The 14148-nt window shown below is 45.2% G+C and overlaps 1 protein-coding gene across 1 annotated transcript in view; it reads left to right on the plus strand.

The window, feature by feature from the left end:
- The window catches only part of PLXNC1 (plexin C1), a 137563-nt gene that overhangs the window by 23899 nt on the left and 99516 nt on the right, over positions 1 to 14148 (plus strand). The window contains exons 3-4 of the mRNA XM_072771589.1: positions 6944 to 7078; positions 10429 to 10529. Of these exons, the coding sequence (XP_072627690.1) occupies positions 6944 to 7078; positions 10429 to 10529 (236 nt within the window). The remainder of the gene's footprint in view (positions 1 to 6943; positions 7079 to 10428; positions 10530 to 14148) is intronic.

Here is a 14148-nt window from a genome sequence, read left to right on the forward strand (position 1 = left end):
TGTTCTATTATGTAGAGGCAACTGTTGGCAGCATTTTAGATTTTTTTTTTTTTTTTTGCGCATAGTTGAGGTCAGACTCTATCCAATTTTACATCCATTTTTTTCCCCTTCAGTTAATGAAGGAAAAATGCCAGAATTAAAATGTTACGGCAGACCCTTTGTAAACAGTATTTTTAAATAGCTGTATCATGTTCTATAATGTGGAAACATGACATTGGGCTCAGGCCGAGCTACTGATTCATTTTCCAAGTGTCCTTAAGGACCCATGCTGCTTCCAGGTGATCTTGCACCACCCCCAAAGGTAAAATTTTGCCGGGAGAAGTGGAAAACCGAAAAGACTTGGCAATGTGCGAATGCCTTCGCTGCCCTCTTTCTCCTGCCTTTATTCCTAGGTCCCTTTGTAAGATTTTAGAAAAATGGAAGGAATTCAGAACTTGAAAGGGTCCTTTTAACAGTGTATCCTTCCTCTTTAACTTTGTGAAGTGTGATCCTAATGGCTGTGAGATGGGTTTTGTGTCGTCACTCTCCCACCAACCCCCTCCCCGGCCTGCTATTTCCTCATTTTACTTCCCTTCTGAACAAGATTGCATGCTGTACTTTCTCAGTTGTCAGCGTCTCCTGTGAGATCAGCTGAGCGAGGATGGCCACGCTGAAGTCAGCTTTTGGGGACGCACATGTCACGTGTTGCAAGCCTGCACGCTGCAGAGTGCGCACCCGGTCTTATAGACAAACGCCGAATGTTTGTCCAGACGGTGGCACAGCCTATGGTGGGCTTTGGATTCCTTTGAGCTGACTGTCGCATATAGAAAATTGTCCTCATTTCAAGGGCACGATTGAATATTTTGAGCTTTTCCAGGTGTTAAAATAAGTAATAATGGAATATGCATGAAATTTGAAATTTGTGACTTTATGCATGCCCATTAACCTTTCCTGTAAGCATAAAAGAAGAGGCAGCAGCCGAGGCATAGTAATAGCTAACATTTCTGAGCTCTGACTTCTGTGCCAGGCATTAGAACCAGTGTCTGCATGGGTCAGCTCGCTTCATCCTCGTGAGGCAAATAGTGTTACCATCCCTACTTGAAAAATGAAAAAAACCCGAGGCTCGCAGAGATGAGGTAACTTGCTCAAGGTGATTGGGACTAAAGCAACCTGTCCCCCAACCAAACTGCACTGACAATTAACATGCAGTGTGCAGAGCTTGGTAGGATGTGTGGGACTGTTTTTGTTCTGTGTTTTTACATTTTCTTTCAAATATTGGAGTGTCTGGGTTAATACCAAGATGCAAGTATTTGAGGTTTTGTGAGAAGGGGCTCTGGCTTCTGTGGTTTTAGTTTGTTCCTATTTGGGGACAGCATCTGGCAGCCCAGCACAGTGCATACTTCTGTATTAGAGGAAGGCAGCAGAGCCTCCTCCTCCCAGGGCTGCAAGTAGCTCATGGGAGCCTCTGAACCTCCTGTGGGACTTCAGCTTTTCCCCCATGGGCTCTTTGAGAGCAAAGGTAGGAGATCTGTGTTCAAGTTGATTTTTGGAATGGCTCTCGCAGTGTTGGGTTCCTCCAACATCCCTAGGACTGAAGTAGGTTTCAGGGTACAGAAGCCCCATCCTGCATGTCCCCTCCCTGTGTCCAGCAGAGAAGCACTGCTCTCGCTGCTTAGAGTCGCGACTGGCTAGCCAAGTGGCCCTCAAAACTCTAATCCTCCAGGTGGATTTCATTTATCCAGACCGTGGAGCAAAATTCAGACCAGTTCCAGAAAGTTCTTCTGTATTCTCACAGAAATTTGTAAAGCGTGTGACACCTGAAGTGTGCCTTGATTCTGGTTTGGAAGTTTTCAAATGAAAAAAAGACCTAACAAAAATAACGAAATATTTTATAAAGACAAGCTCTATTTTTATTCCCATGGAATGTTCAAGTAAGGGAAAGGAAGCCGAGCAGAACCTAGGACAGGACCTGGGACTGGAAGGTTGGGGTGGTGGGGATGGCTGAGCTGAGGTAACAGGCCAAAAAGTCAAAACAGCAGGCAGTGTCAAAACTTGTGACTGGCTGTATAGGGTATCCTGTGAGGCTCGTTCAAGTTCACCTCCATCTCATTCTTTTTAGTTTGTGAGTTTGCAGGGACTCCCCAGTTTAGAACTATTATTGCCTTGTAATCCACAGCCCAGAACTTGTGGTTCAAGCTGTACTCTTCTCTTACTACTTTACACTGAAATAAGTAAATTAGAAATAAAAGAGGAGTTTGCCTTCATCTTGATATTTCACCTTTACTACTAACAACTGAAGCACTTTAAATACTGTTGGTTAATTACCTTCCTTTCTCGTGTGTGCATGGTTTATGTCCCCTTCACAACATTTTAAAGAAACTATTTATTAAAAGAAGAAGATTGGCTTGGTTGCCCTTTAACTGGTTAGCCCCACAGAGTTGAGGTGTAAGGAAAGAAATTTGGAGTATATATCTTAACTTTCTTGAATACCCATGGCTTTTCCATGTCATGGTAATAGTAAAGCAAAAAAAAAAAAAAAGAATAATCTTTTAATTTTCCTCCTCCCCTCCCCTACCATCTTCCTCACCAGACTATCTTTTCTGTGGGTGGTGTTGAACTTGTAATGTAACTGTCTGGTGTGGAAGTCTCACACACTGCACATTTCAGGACTGGAGTTGGGAGGTTTTTGTATGCAACAAAAATCCCAAGGCTAGTTAATAGCCTACCATGAGACTTTAGGAGATGTCAACAGAAACAATATGTTGACACAAACTGAAATTCTCCACTGGGGAAAATTTGTTTTCTACACAGGCTTCAGCTGGAAAAATCTGAAGAGCCCTATAAAATCTTGAATGCTAATAGAATTGTTTTTCATTTAATAAATATTTATTGGGTTACCTTTTATGTGTCAGACACTATTCTGGGTGCTGAGGATACAAAAATGAATAAAACAGGCAACCCCCTTGCTCTCGTGATAGGAAGAAAAAGACAGAAGATACATAACTGAATTAATCAGCAGTAAAGCCATTTCAGACAGTAGGAAAGGTCCAGAGGAGGAAACAGACTGATGGGTAACAATGACAGTGGGTTGAGGTAGAAAGGCAACCAGGGAAAGCTGCTCAGAGGAGGTGATGCCTGAGAATCGAAGGATGAAGGGGGTAAATGAGAACATGCATGGCAGAGGCTAAGGTTGACTTCGGATTAGTTCGATATTAAAGGGATATTCTGGAAACAAGAGCTAAAAATCCACATCATGCCCAAGGAGTGTGTGTGAATTGGATGAGTTTCTTCTATACAAAACTCAACCCATTTTGGGTTTCTGTGACTCACTGTTACTTCCTGCATCGCTTCACGCATTGCGTTCTTTCTCCAAAGCTGCCCAGCTAAATAAACTGAGCTGAGGAAGGAACATTTCCCGTGCTCCGGTCCTGCTGGCTGGCTTCTCTGTGTTGACGTTGACACAAATTTTGCAGTTAGAAGATCCAAGTATTGTTTTGATGCCTCAGAGATGGGCTGGGGGAATCAGAGGCAGAGGAGGTGACATCAATAGAAATCTAAAGGGGAAAGAAAGTCATGTCTCTCTGTCCTGGAGTCACCTGAGAGAGGTGAGGACCATGACCACAGAGACCCCGATCCCTCCACGTTTGAGCCCCTGTGATGGAAATGAGACGTTGCTGTTGTCCGATCCTCAGGGTTATAGTGACTGTTTCTCTGTAGAGTCTAGCAAAAAGAACAATTTGGCCCGCTCACTCTCACTTTTTGAATGTAAATCATATTTTTCTCAGATAATACACTGACATTGTTCAAAACTCAAACGAACCAAGAGGATATACAGTGAAAGTCACACGTTCCTGACCTGTGGGGCACCAGGGATATGGGTTTCTTGGGTATCTTCCCAGACATAAATATGTCTGCGAGCAAAAGAGGGAAGGTAGTCTTTCCCCATTTAATCAAATATACAACATATTACACATGCTGTATGTGTATATAAATATGTTTATGTAATATGTATAGCTATATATGTAATGTTTTCAACGTATACACAAAGAGCTTCCTAATTATTTTTATGGCTACATGGTACCATACTGTTTATACCATATTTAATCAGCTCCCTATGGTTGGGCATTTAGGTCGTTGCAATCTTTTGCTTATAATGCATGATGCAATAAATCTCCATGTACAGGGGCGCCTGGGTGGCTCAGTGGTTGAGTGTCTGCCTTGGGCTCAGGTGATCCTGGGGTCCTGGGATCAAGGCTCCCGGCATCAGGCTCCCTGGAGGGAGCCTGCTTCTCTCTCTGCCTGTGTCCCTGCCTCTCTCTGTGTGTCTCTCATGTCTCTCTCAGTCTGGAGCAGCCACCTCCCATCCTTTATCCACAGCCATTGACTGACTGGGGAAATGAAGTCTGTTGTCTTGTTGAATGTCCCACAGTGTGAATTTGGCTGTTTTCTTGTGGTATCTATCATTCAGCTGCTTCCTTCCTTTTTTGTTTCCTAATGCTAAATGGAAGTTCACACTAAAGGCTTGATTAGATTCAGGTTTGGTTTTATCCGCAAGAACGCTTCACGGGTGGTTCAGCCCAATGATGCCTTTGGCGTGATGAATTCTTCCCGGACAGCAGCCTGTCTTCTCTTGAGCTGCACTTGAGAATATTTTTATCAAAAGTTTTTTTTAATGGCTCCCTGTTTCCTCTCTTCTCTATGACCACTTCTAGAACCTGATCAATTGTTTGTATCTGAGTTGATTAAGAAGGACTATGAATTAGAGATGGGAAGACAAGAACCTGGCAAGTCCACACTTGGGCGGTGTCTGCGTGATGTTTCCCTTTGTTCATAGTTTTTGGTAGGCCAGTGTTGTCCGATAGAACTTTCCACGATGAAGGAAAGGTTCTGTATCTGTACTTTCAGTATGGTAGTCACTACCCAGATGTGGCTAGTGAGCACTTGAGATGTGGCTAGTCTAACGGAAGTTCTACACTTTAAATTTAATTAAATTTAAATTTAAATAGCCATATGTGGCTGGTGGCTACCGTACTGAACGGTGCAGTTATTGTCATTTTTAAAAGACTTGTGACACAGACCTTTTCCACCACCCTTAGAAACTGATTCTAGTCCTTCTTTGAAAGTCCTATTTTAGTTACTGGGGTTGACTCTTACAGAGCTGCTACTGAATTTAGTGGCAGTTCATGGGCTCCTAGTGAGGTGCGAGTTGTACCAAATCCCAAATGGACTTGACCCAGAGCAGATGATGGAGGGAAGTCACCCCTGCAAGGCAAAGCCAGACTCAGGCCCAGGTCCTGGGAGTGGGGTCACATGCAGGAGGAGGCCCCATGTACCAAAATAATAAGGGGTCTTTTATAAAATAGCAAATATGTAATTGCCATCAGGATATGTGATACAGGCTTGCTGTTGCTCAGTAGATGCATGAATGTAGACTTTGAAAAGAGTCTCTCAGGTGCCAATTTTGCTTTTACAACCATGTGCCCAATGTAATTGCTGTCCTCAGTGGTAGAGAAACAGATATGGGTATTCTAGATGGATGTGTTCAAACTGATGAAATATTGAAGACCTTTGAATTTGAAAGTATTGCAATGGGCAAGGGGATGGTATAAAGACAATTAAGGCATGGCCTCTACTCAAAAGGAGCTTATAATCTAATAACATTATTATCTACTGTATATTTATTACAAGCTAAGCATTTTTCATAATTCTCCTTTGATCCTTAACAGTTATATATAAGAAAGGCATCATTAGCCCCATTTTATAGATAAGGAAGTTGAGGCCCAGGAAGGTTAAGTAAGTTACTGGTTCAAAGTAGCACAGCTTACTCAAAGGATAGAGCCAGGATGCACACCTGAGCTCAAGCTACCACCCTGTTTCTCTAGGGCTATGGTAATGGTCTCCTGATACGTATCCATACTTGTGCTTCCAACCTGCTCCTTAACCAGGTCACTACTCTGCTCAAACCCTGCAGTGACTCCATGTCTCTCACCTTGGAATAAGAGTGAGGTCTTTACAATAGGCAGACAAGAACCTATGTTATATCCCTGTTGCCTCTCTGCCTCACTTGTTTTGTTCAAATCACACTGGCTACCTCAGTACCGGTGGGTTGCTTGTCCAAGAGCCTGTGTCACCCAGACATCTAAATGATCCAAGTCATCGTCTCCTGCAAGTATCTACCTAAATACCACCTCTCAAAGCGACTTGCCCTGAGCACGGAGCATCCTTCTGTCTTTATCCCACTTTATTTTGACCTACATCACCTTCTCATAGAGTTTATAATTTATGTATCATCTGCTACCACTCCACTATACAAACACACATACACACATTCACAAGTTCTATGAGGGTAGGATTTTACCCCCCACCCCCACCCCATTTGTTCAATGCCATTTTCCAAACATCTAGAACATACCAGATGCCTAAGGACTATTCAGTAGATATTTATTGACTGAGGTGAGTGAAAATCAGGTTTGTCCAATTTCAAAGCCACACTTATATTTTATATATAAACATATACCTACCTCTTTGGGCCTGTTAAGTTGTCCTGGTTATTTTAAAATGCCTAAGTATGTAGAGTATTGTAGGAGAATCAGAGTAATCTGTGCAAATCTATGTCAAGCTGACTTCCTTTAAGTTTTAAGATCACTTGGCACAGTGTTAATGAAGCTGTCACTTGTAGCTTCTTGTAAAGCTAGATGTGGTAGGGAATTGTGGCCTTCGAGTTTACACATGTGAGGACACTTACCCCGCACTGAAGGGTGACTTTGGGGGGTGTGTGTGTGGCTGTGCTCGTTTTTACCAGCCTCGTGGAAGACTGAGTCAGGAGACTCTTAAGGAACATGGCGCTCAGCCAATATATGTAATGAGTACAAGGGCACGTGGTCTTAGAATTAAGCTTGTCTCACCACCCCACTATTCGACATATTTAATAGAAATCATATTTCTCTTTTTGAAAAAAATATAGGTTATTCTTGGTGAGAATTTGACTTCAAATTGTCCAGAGGTTATCTATGAAATTAAAGAAGAAACGCCTATTTTCTACAAACTGGTTCCCCATCCCAAGAAGAATATCTACATCTATCTAACAGCTGGGAAAGAGGTAGGTAAAAATACTAGTTATTGCTTCTGACTTACGAATAAAAAGTGCTTAATTAATGTCATCATCTAGTAGTGAAGCTTTTACTTTGAACTATTGAGTTTACCCACTGCTGCAGGCTTTGAGAAGACCCACAGTGGCTCACAGACACGGAATTAAAAACCTTACTGTCAGTAAGTAAGCAAGAAATATTACCTATTTAGACAATTTTATTATTGGCTATATTTCCAATGCCAAGTTTTCCAGAGGAGGGTGTGCTTGCAAATGGGTGCATAATCAGCAAGGTAACCGAATTTACACATTTATTGTGTGGGCACTGAACGGTTAGATGCATTTATGAATATACCCAATGGGGTTGGCTTTGGAATTTGGGGTTAATATCAGGCCACAATCTCATACACATTCATGAACCAGGAAATATATGGCACTCACCCTCTCTCTCTTAATTTATCTGGCTGTGTTAGTTTTTCTTCTTGCTTCTGCTTACTGAAATAAAAAGAATATCTTTTTACATTTTCTTCATTTTTACAAAGTGCTTTCACCAAGGAAGGGAAAAAAACTAATTTTTAGTCAGTCCCTATTGACCACATACTAGTTACCATTCTAAATATGGTCTCTCTACATGCATACAGTTGTGCCTGTGCACACACACATATAAAAACCATGGTGATGAAGTGTGTTAATAATTTAATGAGATAAAATTGCCCTTGTTTTATATATGAAGAGCCAAAGACTTGGAGGAGTTAAATAACTCACTCAAGGGTGTACACACACACACACACACACACACAGGTTAGGCCCTGTCAAGGCTGGGACTTCAATTCTGGCCTGACCTTAAAGCCCATGAAAACAAGATCAGATCCCAAACTTGGGAAAATAGCAGCCACTTCTGGCTTGGTAATTTAGACTCATGGCCACTGGAACATACAAAGTATAAAGGAGATAATTGAGACTTACAGAATTATATAATGGAATAACAGCTGTCCTTGGGGTGGCTCAGTGATTGAGCATCTGCTTTTGGCTCAGGGTGTGATCCCACATCGGGCTCCCCAGAGGGAGCCTGCTTCTCTCTCTATGTCTCTGCCTCTCTCTGTCTCTCATGAATAAAGAAAAGAAAAGACCAGCTGCCCTTGGTCCACTCCTACTTTCCATTCTTTTGTCTCTCGTTCTAAGGGGAATAGCAATAATATCAAGCTACACGTGCTGTTATAGTCACCAGGTAGGTACGCAGGCACTTTGTAGTCTCCAGAATTCCTAGGAAGGCCATATTGCCCTTTGCCCATTGAACAGCTGGCTTTGTCAAGATGACCACAGTGGGATGGGCAGTGGACCTGATCTATGTTGGTAAACCACTTCTTTGCCATACGGAATCTTCCCCAGCAACTTGTTTCCCTGCTCAACACTTTTCATTCTATTTATTCCCTGGGCTTTCCACTTTGAAAGATTTTTGTCTGTTCCACAAACTGCATGGATTAAGTAGCTATTCCCATTCCCAGGCTTTATTTATCAAGGGCATCTGAAAACTGCCAGCCAGAGAACGGACTGTGCTATCACACAGAGCTGATAAAATTCCAGCCCAAAGTGGAGACTCTTGAAGTCTTGCTTGATCCAAGCATGTTTTTCCACTCAGCTTTTTGAAACATTGCAAATAGCTCATAAATTCTCATTACTACTTTCCTCAGAACTCAAGCTGAGAACCACCGTGAGAGCCACGGATAGCTGACAGGTCCTCACTTTCTGGGAGGTAAAGAGCGCTTAGCCTCTGGTCATTCAAAGTCTGAAGTCCTAGGGAGAATTTTTGACTGGGCATCAAAGCAGGTTATACCTACATTCTTCACTTAGGTTTAGTGCTGGGGATCCTATTAGTAAGCTTCTGGCTGAGCCAGTATAATCCCTGGAGAGGCGAAACCTAAGGAAGGTTCTTTCCTAGACTCTTGGGGAGATAGTAACAGCCAAACTAATATGCCCTGGTATGTCTATAGAATATGTGGCCGTTAAAAATAACTGTATGAAGATTTATGCATTGCTGTGGGATAGTCACTATAATGTGTTATTAAGTTAGAGAAGCAGGTCCAACGTAAGTACTTATATTGTTCTCTCTTTTACATGGAGTTATGTTGTTTGTGTGTTTAAGTACACCATATAATGGTTCTCATAGAATGTTCTAGAGACTCATATTCCACTAAGTGCTCTGAGCAAAAGTGGCCCTAGGAGGAGATGCTATTGACTACTTCCTGGAGTATCGTGATGCTTAGCATATTCAAAGGCTCTCAAAAGCCTTGTTCTAAGGAAACCTATTTGCCTTTTCTGTGTAAGGTTTCACACGTCTGTTGGATCGTGGAGCCTGTTCCTCACACAATAGCAATAGCTAACATTTATTGAGCGCTTAGTATGTGCCAGACAGTATTAATAGTCAACAGCACTGTCACCATTTCACAGATAAGAAAACAAGGTTAGATAGATTACATATTTATGAAAATCCTCCCAGAATTAAAAGGATGTTGTGTGAGCTATGAGGAAATATCCACATTCTGGTGAATTCTGGCTCAGGCTGGTGGTGTGCCCCACATCGTTCAGCAACATTGAGGACTGTGAGGAATGGGTGGGTTTATTTTCCATGAAGTCAACTTAGAATTGAAGAGTGCTCCTCAGCATAGCCTATTTTTCTCAGCAACCCTTCCTAGAAATCTCTGTGTCTCTAACCTTTTAAAGAAGTTACTTATACCTTCTAGCGTGTACAACTTCCTGGCTTAATGAGTTCCGCAAGTTTCCTTACTACCTGCTGTGGGATTTTTGCCTGCAGAAAATGCGCCGTGTGACACTGAGGTCCTCTCTGCCTCCTGCCACCCTGCTTCCAGGCCCCGACTGGCTGTCTCAGATACCTGGGTCTCCCCAGCACAGGCACCTGCTCTGTGGGTTGCTATTTCCTGGCAACTGGAAGAGGCAGCTCTAGGGGCAGGCAATGATTTGAATACTCCCCATTTCTTCTACTCTCAACTCCAGTGGAGGGAATGTGAGCAAGCAAGCCAGGAGCTGAAGTGATGGAGTTACCCTGGCAGGGCTGTGGGATTCTCCTCATTTCTGGGCTGGATCCCAGCCCTACCAGGCAGGAGCCTCTGCTGTGGGGGGCCGCAGGGTACCTGGGAATCTGTACTCTCAGAGGCTTCCCCAGGGGATGCTGAGAAGCGACTTCACCCCCAGAACTCTGAGAACTGCCGCCCAGTGTCATTACAGAGCCCGTCCCAGTCCAAGTTGATAAATATGCTCCCTGTGGCCCTTTATCAGATAAGGTGTTGTAGTTTTTCTGGTGTTGCTTATAATTCCATCTGAACCACTGCCGTCTTTATTTTTAGGTGAGGAGAATTCGTGTTGCAAACTGCAGTAAACATCAATCCTGTATGGAGTGTTTGAAGGTAGCAGACCCTCACTGTGGTTGGTGCCATTCGCTACAAAGGTATTTCCTGATTCTTTCTCACCAACTCACATTTTGGAGAGAGAAGAAAAAAAAAGTGTCAAGCGGCCGAACACTTGTTGCCCTACTTTGACAATCCGTTTTCAATGACCTGGGGGCACTGATGAGCTCTTTGCCTGAAATATCATGGGGTGATGCTAATTAATTCTCAGGATGTTCCCAGTTGTGCAAATGGGGGGAACTCCTTGGGCCCCGATCATGCAGGGTGGTCCAGCCCCCCAGGGGTGGGAGCCAGGTGGGTGGGCCACTTAAAGGAGAGGCCAGAGCTCTGCTTTTACTTTCTACTGAGTTCTCCAAGACTCCAGAGAGAGAAACACAGAGAGAGAGAGAGGTAAAAGATTTTCCCCCTCAGAGGAAATAAAAGAATAGGGATGTTTGAAAATTTTCGGCTGAATCCTCGTAATGTCATGCACCCGGTGGGCTCAGTGGGGGCCTTATTCTGGACGCTGCTGTCTCCTGATGCGCGGCGAGGCCGGGGCCTGGTGTCCAGCCTCCAGCCTGGTCTTGAGTGATGATGTTCAGACCCATCCAGGCTCGGAGCAGGCTTCCTTGAGCGTTGCTGGGACCAGCCTGGTTGGATCCGCTGTTGCCATGGCAACCCAGTACTCGGCTCCGCTACAGAACGAGGAGGAGAGCGCCTGAGCTGCAGCTCAGGCAGGAGGAGGGAAAAAAAAACAAAAACAAACCCATAACAGTGTCTGTCAGTTTGGTGCTTTCAGTTTTTAAAGGTGAAAAGGGATGAGGAGGAGCAGAGCAGGTGCAGAGAAGCTGAAGGCTGAACGAGGGGCAGTTGGGGGAAAGAAAAGAGGGCGGGGAAGAGAACTGGGGAGCCCCTGGGCAAGGTAGCCCAGGGCAGTGAAGGGAGAGGGCGAGACTCCAGTACAAGCAAGAGGTTCAGGAGATAGACTAAGAACGTGGGGCTGGAATCAACTAGGAATTCACGGGGTGAATCAGAAAGCTGAGATGTGGCAAGACGCACACTTGCCCTTGCCTTTCCCTGCGCTTCCTCGCGGGGCTGTTTCCCTTGGAATCACAGGCAGACAAAGGAAGCAGGGCCAGGAGGATTCTCATGAATAATCGTAATTGGGTAGGAATGCTTTCTTCTCGTCTCTTGCCCAAGTCTAGAGTTTAAGAAATTAACTGATCATCGACAGCGTTTCATCGGGAAGGGTACCCACTAGGCATCCTCTTTCCCACCCCTTTCAGTTAGGTAGGCTCCCCTATTTGCAGAGCTCCCCTATTTGCAGAGCCCCGAGCAGGGGTGAATTCGGCAGTGGCTGGGGATAAATTAGCCACGCAGAGCTAGTGGCTACTGTGTTGGCAAACACGGGTCTAGAGTTCACAGGCAGTGTGTCCCGGCTGGTGAGATGAATTTGGGGCTCAGGCGTGTTTAGATGGGATGTCAAGAAGCCCTAAGACCAGATGAGAGAGGCTATGTAGGGGACAAGTAGTTGGGGAGCTGAGCACCGAGGTGGTACCGTGGTTAGGGATGGAGGGGGGATGATGAGGAAACAAAAATTGGGAGGGGACAGCCAGAAAGGGAAGAGGAAAGACTGAGAAGTTGGTTTCCAGGACTCCAAGGGAAGAAAGGGAGCAGTCCACCGAGCCAGATGGTGCTGAGAGGTTGGGCAAGAGAACTGAGCCACTGGGCTTAGCAGGTAATGATTGACCATGACAGGGGCTGTTTGTGGCAAGTGGTGCTAAAGCTGCAAGAGAAACTAATGAGAGGACAGAGCAGAGACAAACTCTTTAGAGGAGCTTTGCTGAGGGAAACAGAAAAATGGAGCAGATGCTGGAGGAGAAAGTAAAATCCAGAGGGTCTTGTTTGTTTTTTTTTTTAAACTTTATTTATTTATTCATGAGAGGCAGAGACATAGGCAGAGGGAGAAGCAGGCTCCATGCAGGGAGCCCGATGTAGGACTCGATCCCAGGTCTCCAGGATCAGGCCCTGGGGGGAAGGTGAGGCTAAACCGCTGAGCCACACGGGCGCCCCAGGGTCTTGTTGTTTTTAAGATGCATGAAAGAACACTGTGCTTTGGGGCTATTGGGGAAGTTCCAGTAAAGGAGAAACTGATGGTGCAAGAAAGTGCAGGGGTGGTTGCACAGTGTCGGGTCTCAGAAGATGAAAGAAAATACGATCTAGCATATGTGTAGGGAGGCAAGCCTCAGGCATGAGGGGGCAGGTCATCCTTGGTCATGGGAGGGAAGGTACAGAACATGGGTTCCCGGGCAGGGGAGGGGGTGGAAGCATGTGCAGTGTCATTTGGTGTTGCTTACATTATTTTCAGTGACTGTGGACCAGTGAGAGTGAGGTGGGGGAGGAAGTGCCAGAGGTTTGAAGGGAGGACAGGGAGAGAGACGATAGGAAATAGAGTTGGAGAGAGAACAGAGATGGGAAATATAGAATGATCGCTTAACAGCAGGAGGGCCCAGTTGAGGACAGTGGTCTTGCTTTTGAAGTGAGAGCAGTCAGTGTGGTTTTGCTCTTCGAAGGCTGTGTTCAGTGCTGCTGGTGTAGTGACAGACTTGGGGAGAGCTAGATTTAGCAAGGTAGGGCTTTGCAGGAAATCTGTCAAGAAGGCGACAGGGGCCTGGGAACTGAAGGTGTATCCAAGGGATAGATGATGGCATTTTTTTTTTTAAAGATTTATTTATCTGAGAGACAGAATGAGCAGAAGGAGAGGGAGACAAGCAGACTCCCTGCTGAGTAGGGAACTAGACGTGGGGCTCAATCCCAGGACCCTGAGATCGTGATCTGAGCCGAAATCAAGATTCAGACACTTAACTGACTGAGCCACCCAGGTGCCCCTGGACAATGGTATTGACATGGATATTGGTACTTAAAGTAGTGGCCCCTGGGCTCTCAGCTGGAAGCGAACTCTAAGGAGGGGAGTGAGGGATAGGAACAGGTGACAGGATCTGTGCACAGGGGGTTGTGGTTGGATTTAAGACTCGTTGGAGCTGGGGAACTAGAACAGGATAGTAGCTGGGCTGTAGGGAGGTCGTGGAGGGGGTTATGCTATTGGTGATGACAAGGTCTAGGGTATGATCGTGTACCTGAAATAGAATGGAAGACAAGATTGTTGGTAGAGAGAGTCAAGGAACTGAGGTAGCAGAGTGTGAGATCAGTCGTCTGTTTGGAAATTGCAGTCACCAAGACCAACTGTGGAAACGGTGTTGGAGTGAGGAGCAAAGTAGTCCAGAGGAGGAAGGAATTTGTGGGGGTGGGAGGGGTCTGTAGATGGTTGCAACAAGCTGGGCTCTGGGTGGTGTGGGCAGATGGCCTGACTGCCTGAGCTTCCAGGCTGGGGCGCATTGGGCAGCAGGCTTGGAAAGGGGGAGGAAAGAAGAAGCATCCAGAAAAGGCAGCAAGATGCAAGCAGGACACTCACAATGAGTGAGAGGAAGCAGCCAGCCCCTGAGCTGGCTTCAAGGAAACTGTGTCCCCAGGGGAGAGGCTGGTTCCGTGAGCACACGAAGTTAAGAGGAATGATCAGAGAAGAGGCTGAAGACACCAGGGCATTTCTTGGTGACTGGCTAGGAGTTCCAGCCTTCTACACAACTACTACTCATGCTTCCTCCCTCCCTCCCCCTGTCTCAG

Source organism: Canis lupus, chromosome 13 (assembly GCF_048164855.1).
Source record: "Canis lupus baileyi chromosome 13, mCanLup2.hap1, whole genome shotgun sequence".
Lineage (NCBI taxonomy): Eukaryota > Metazoa > Chordata > Mammalia > Carnivora > Canidae > Canis > Canis lupus.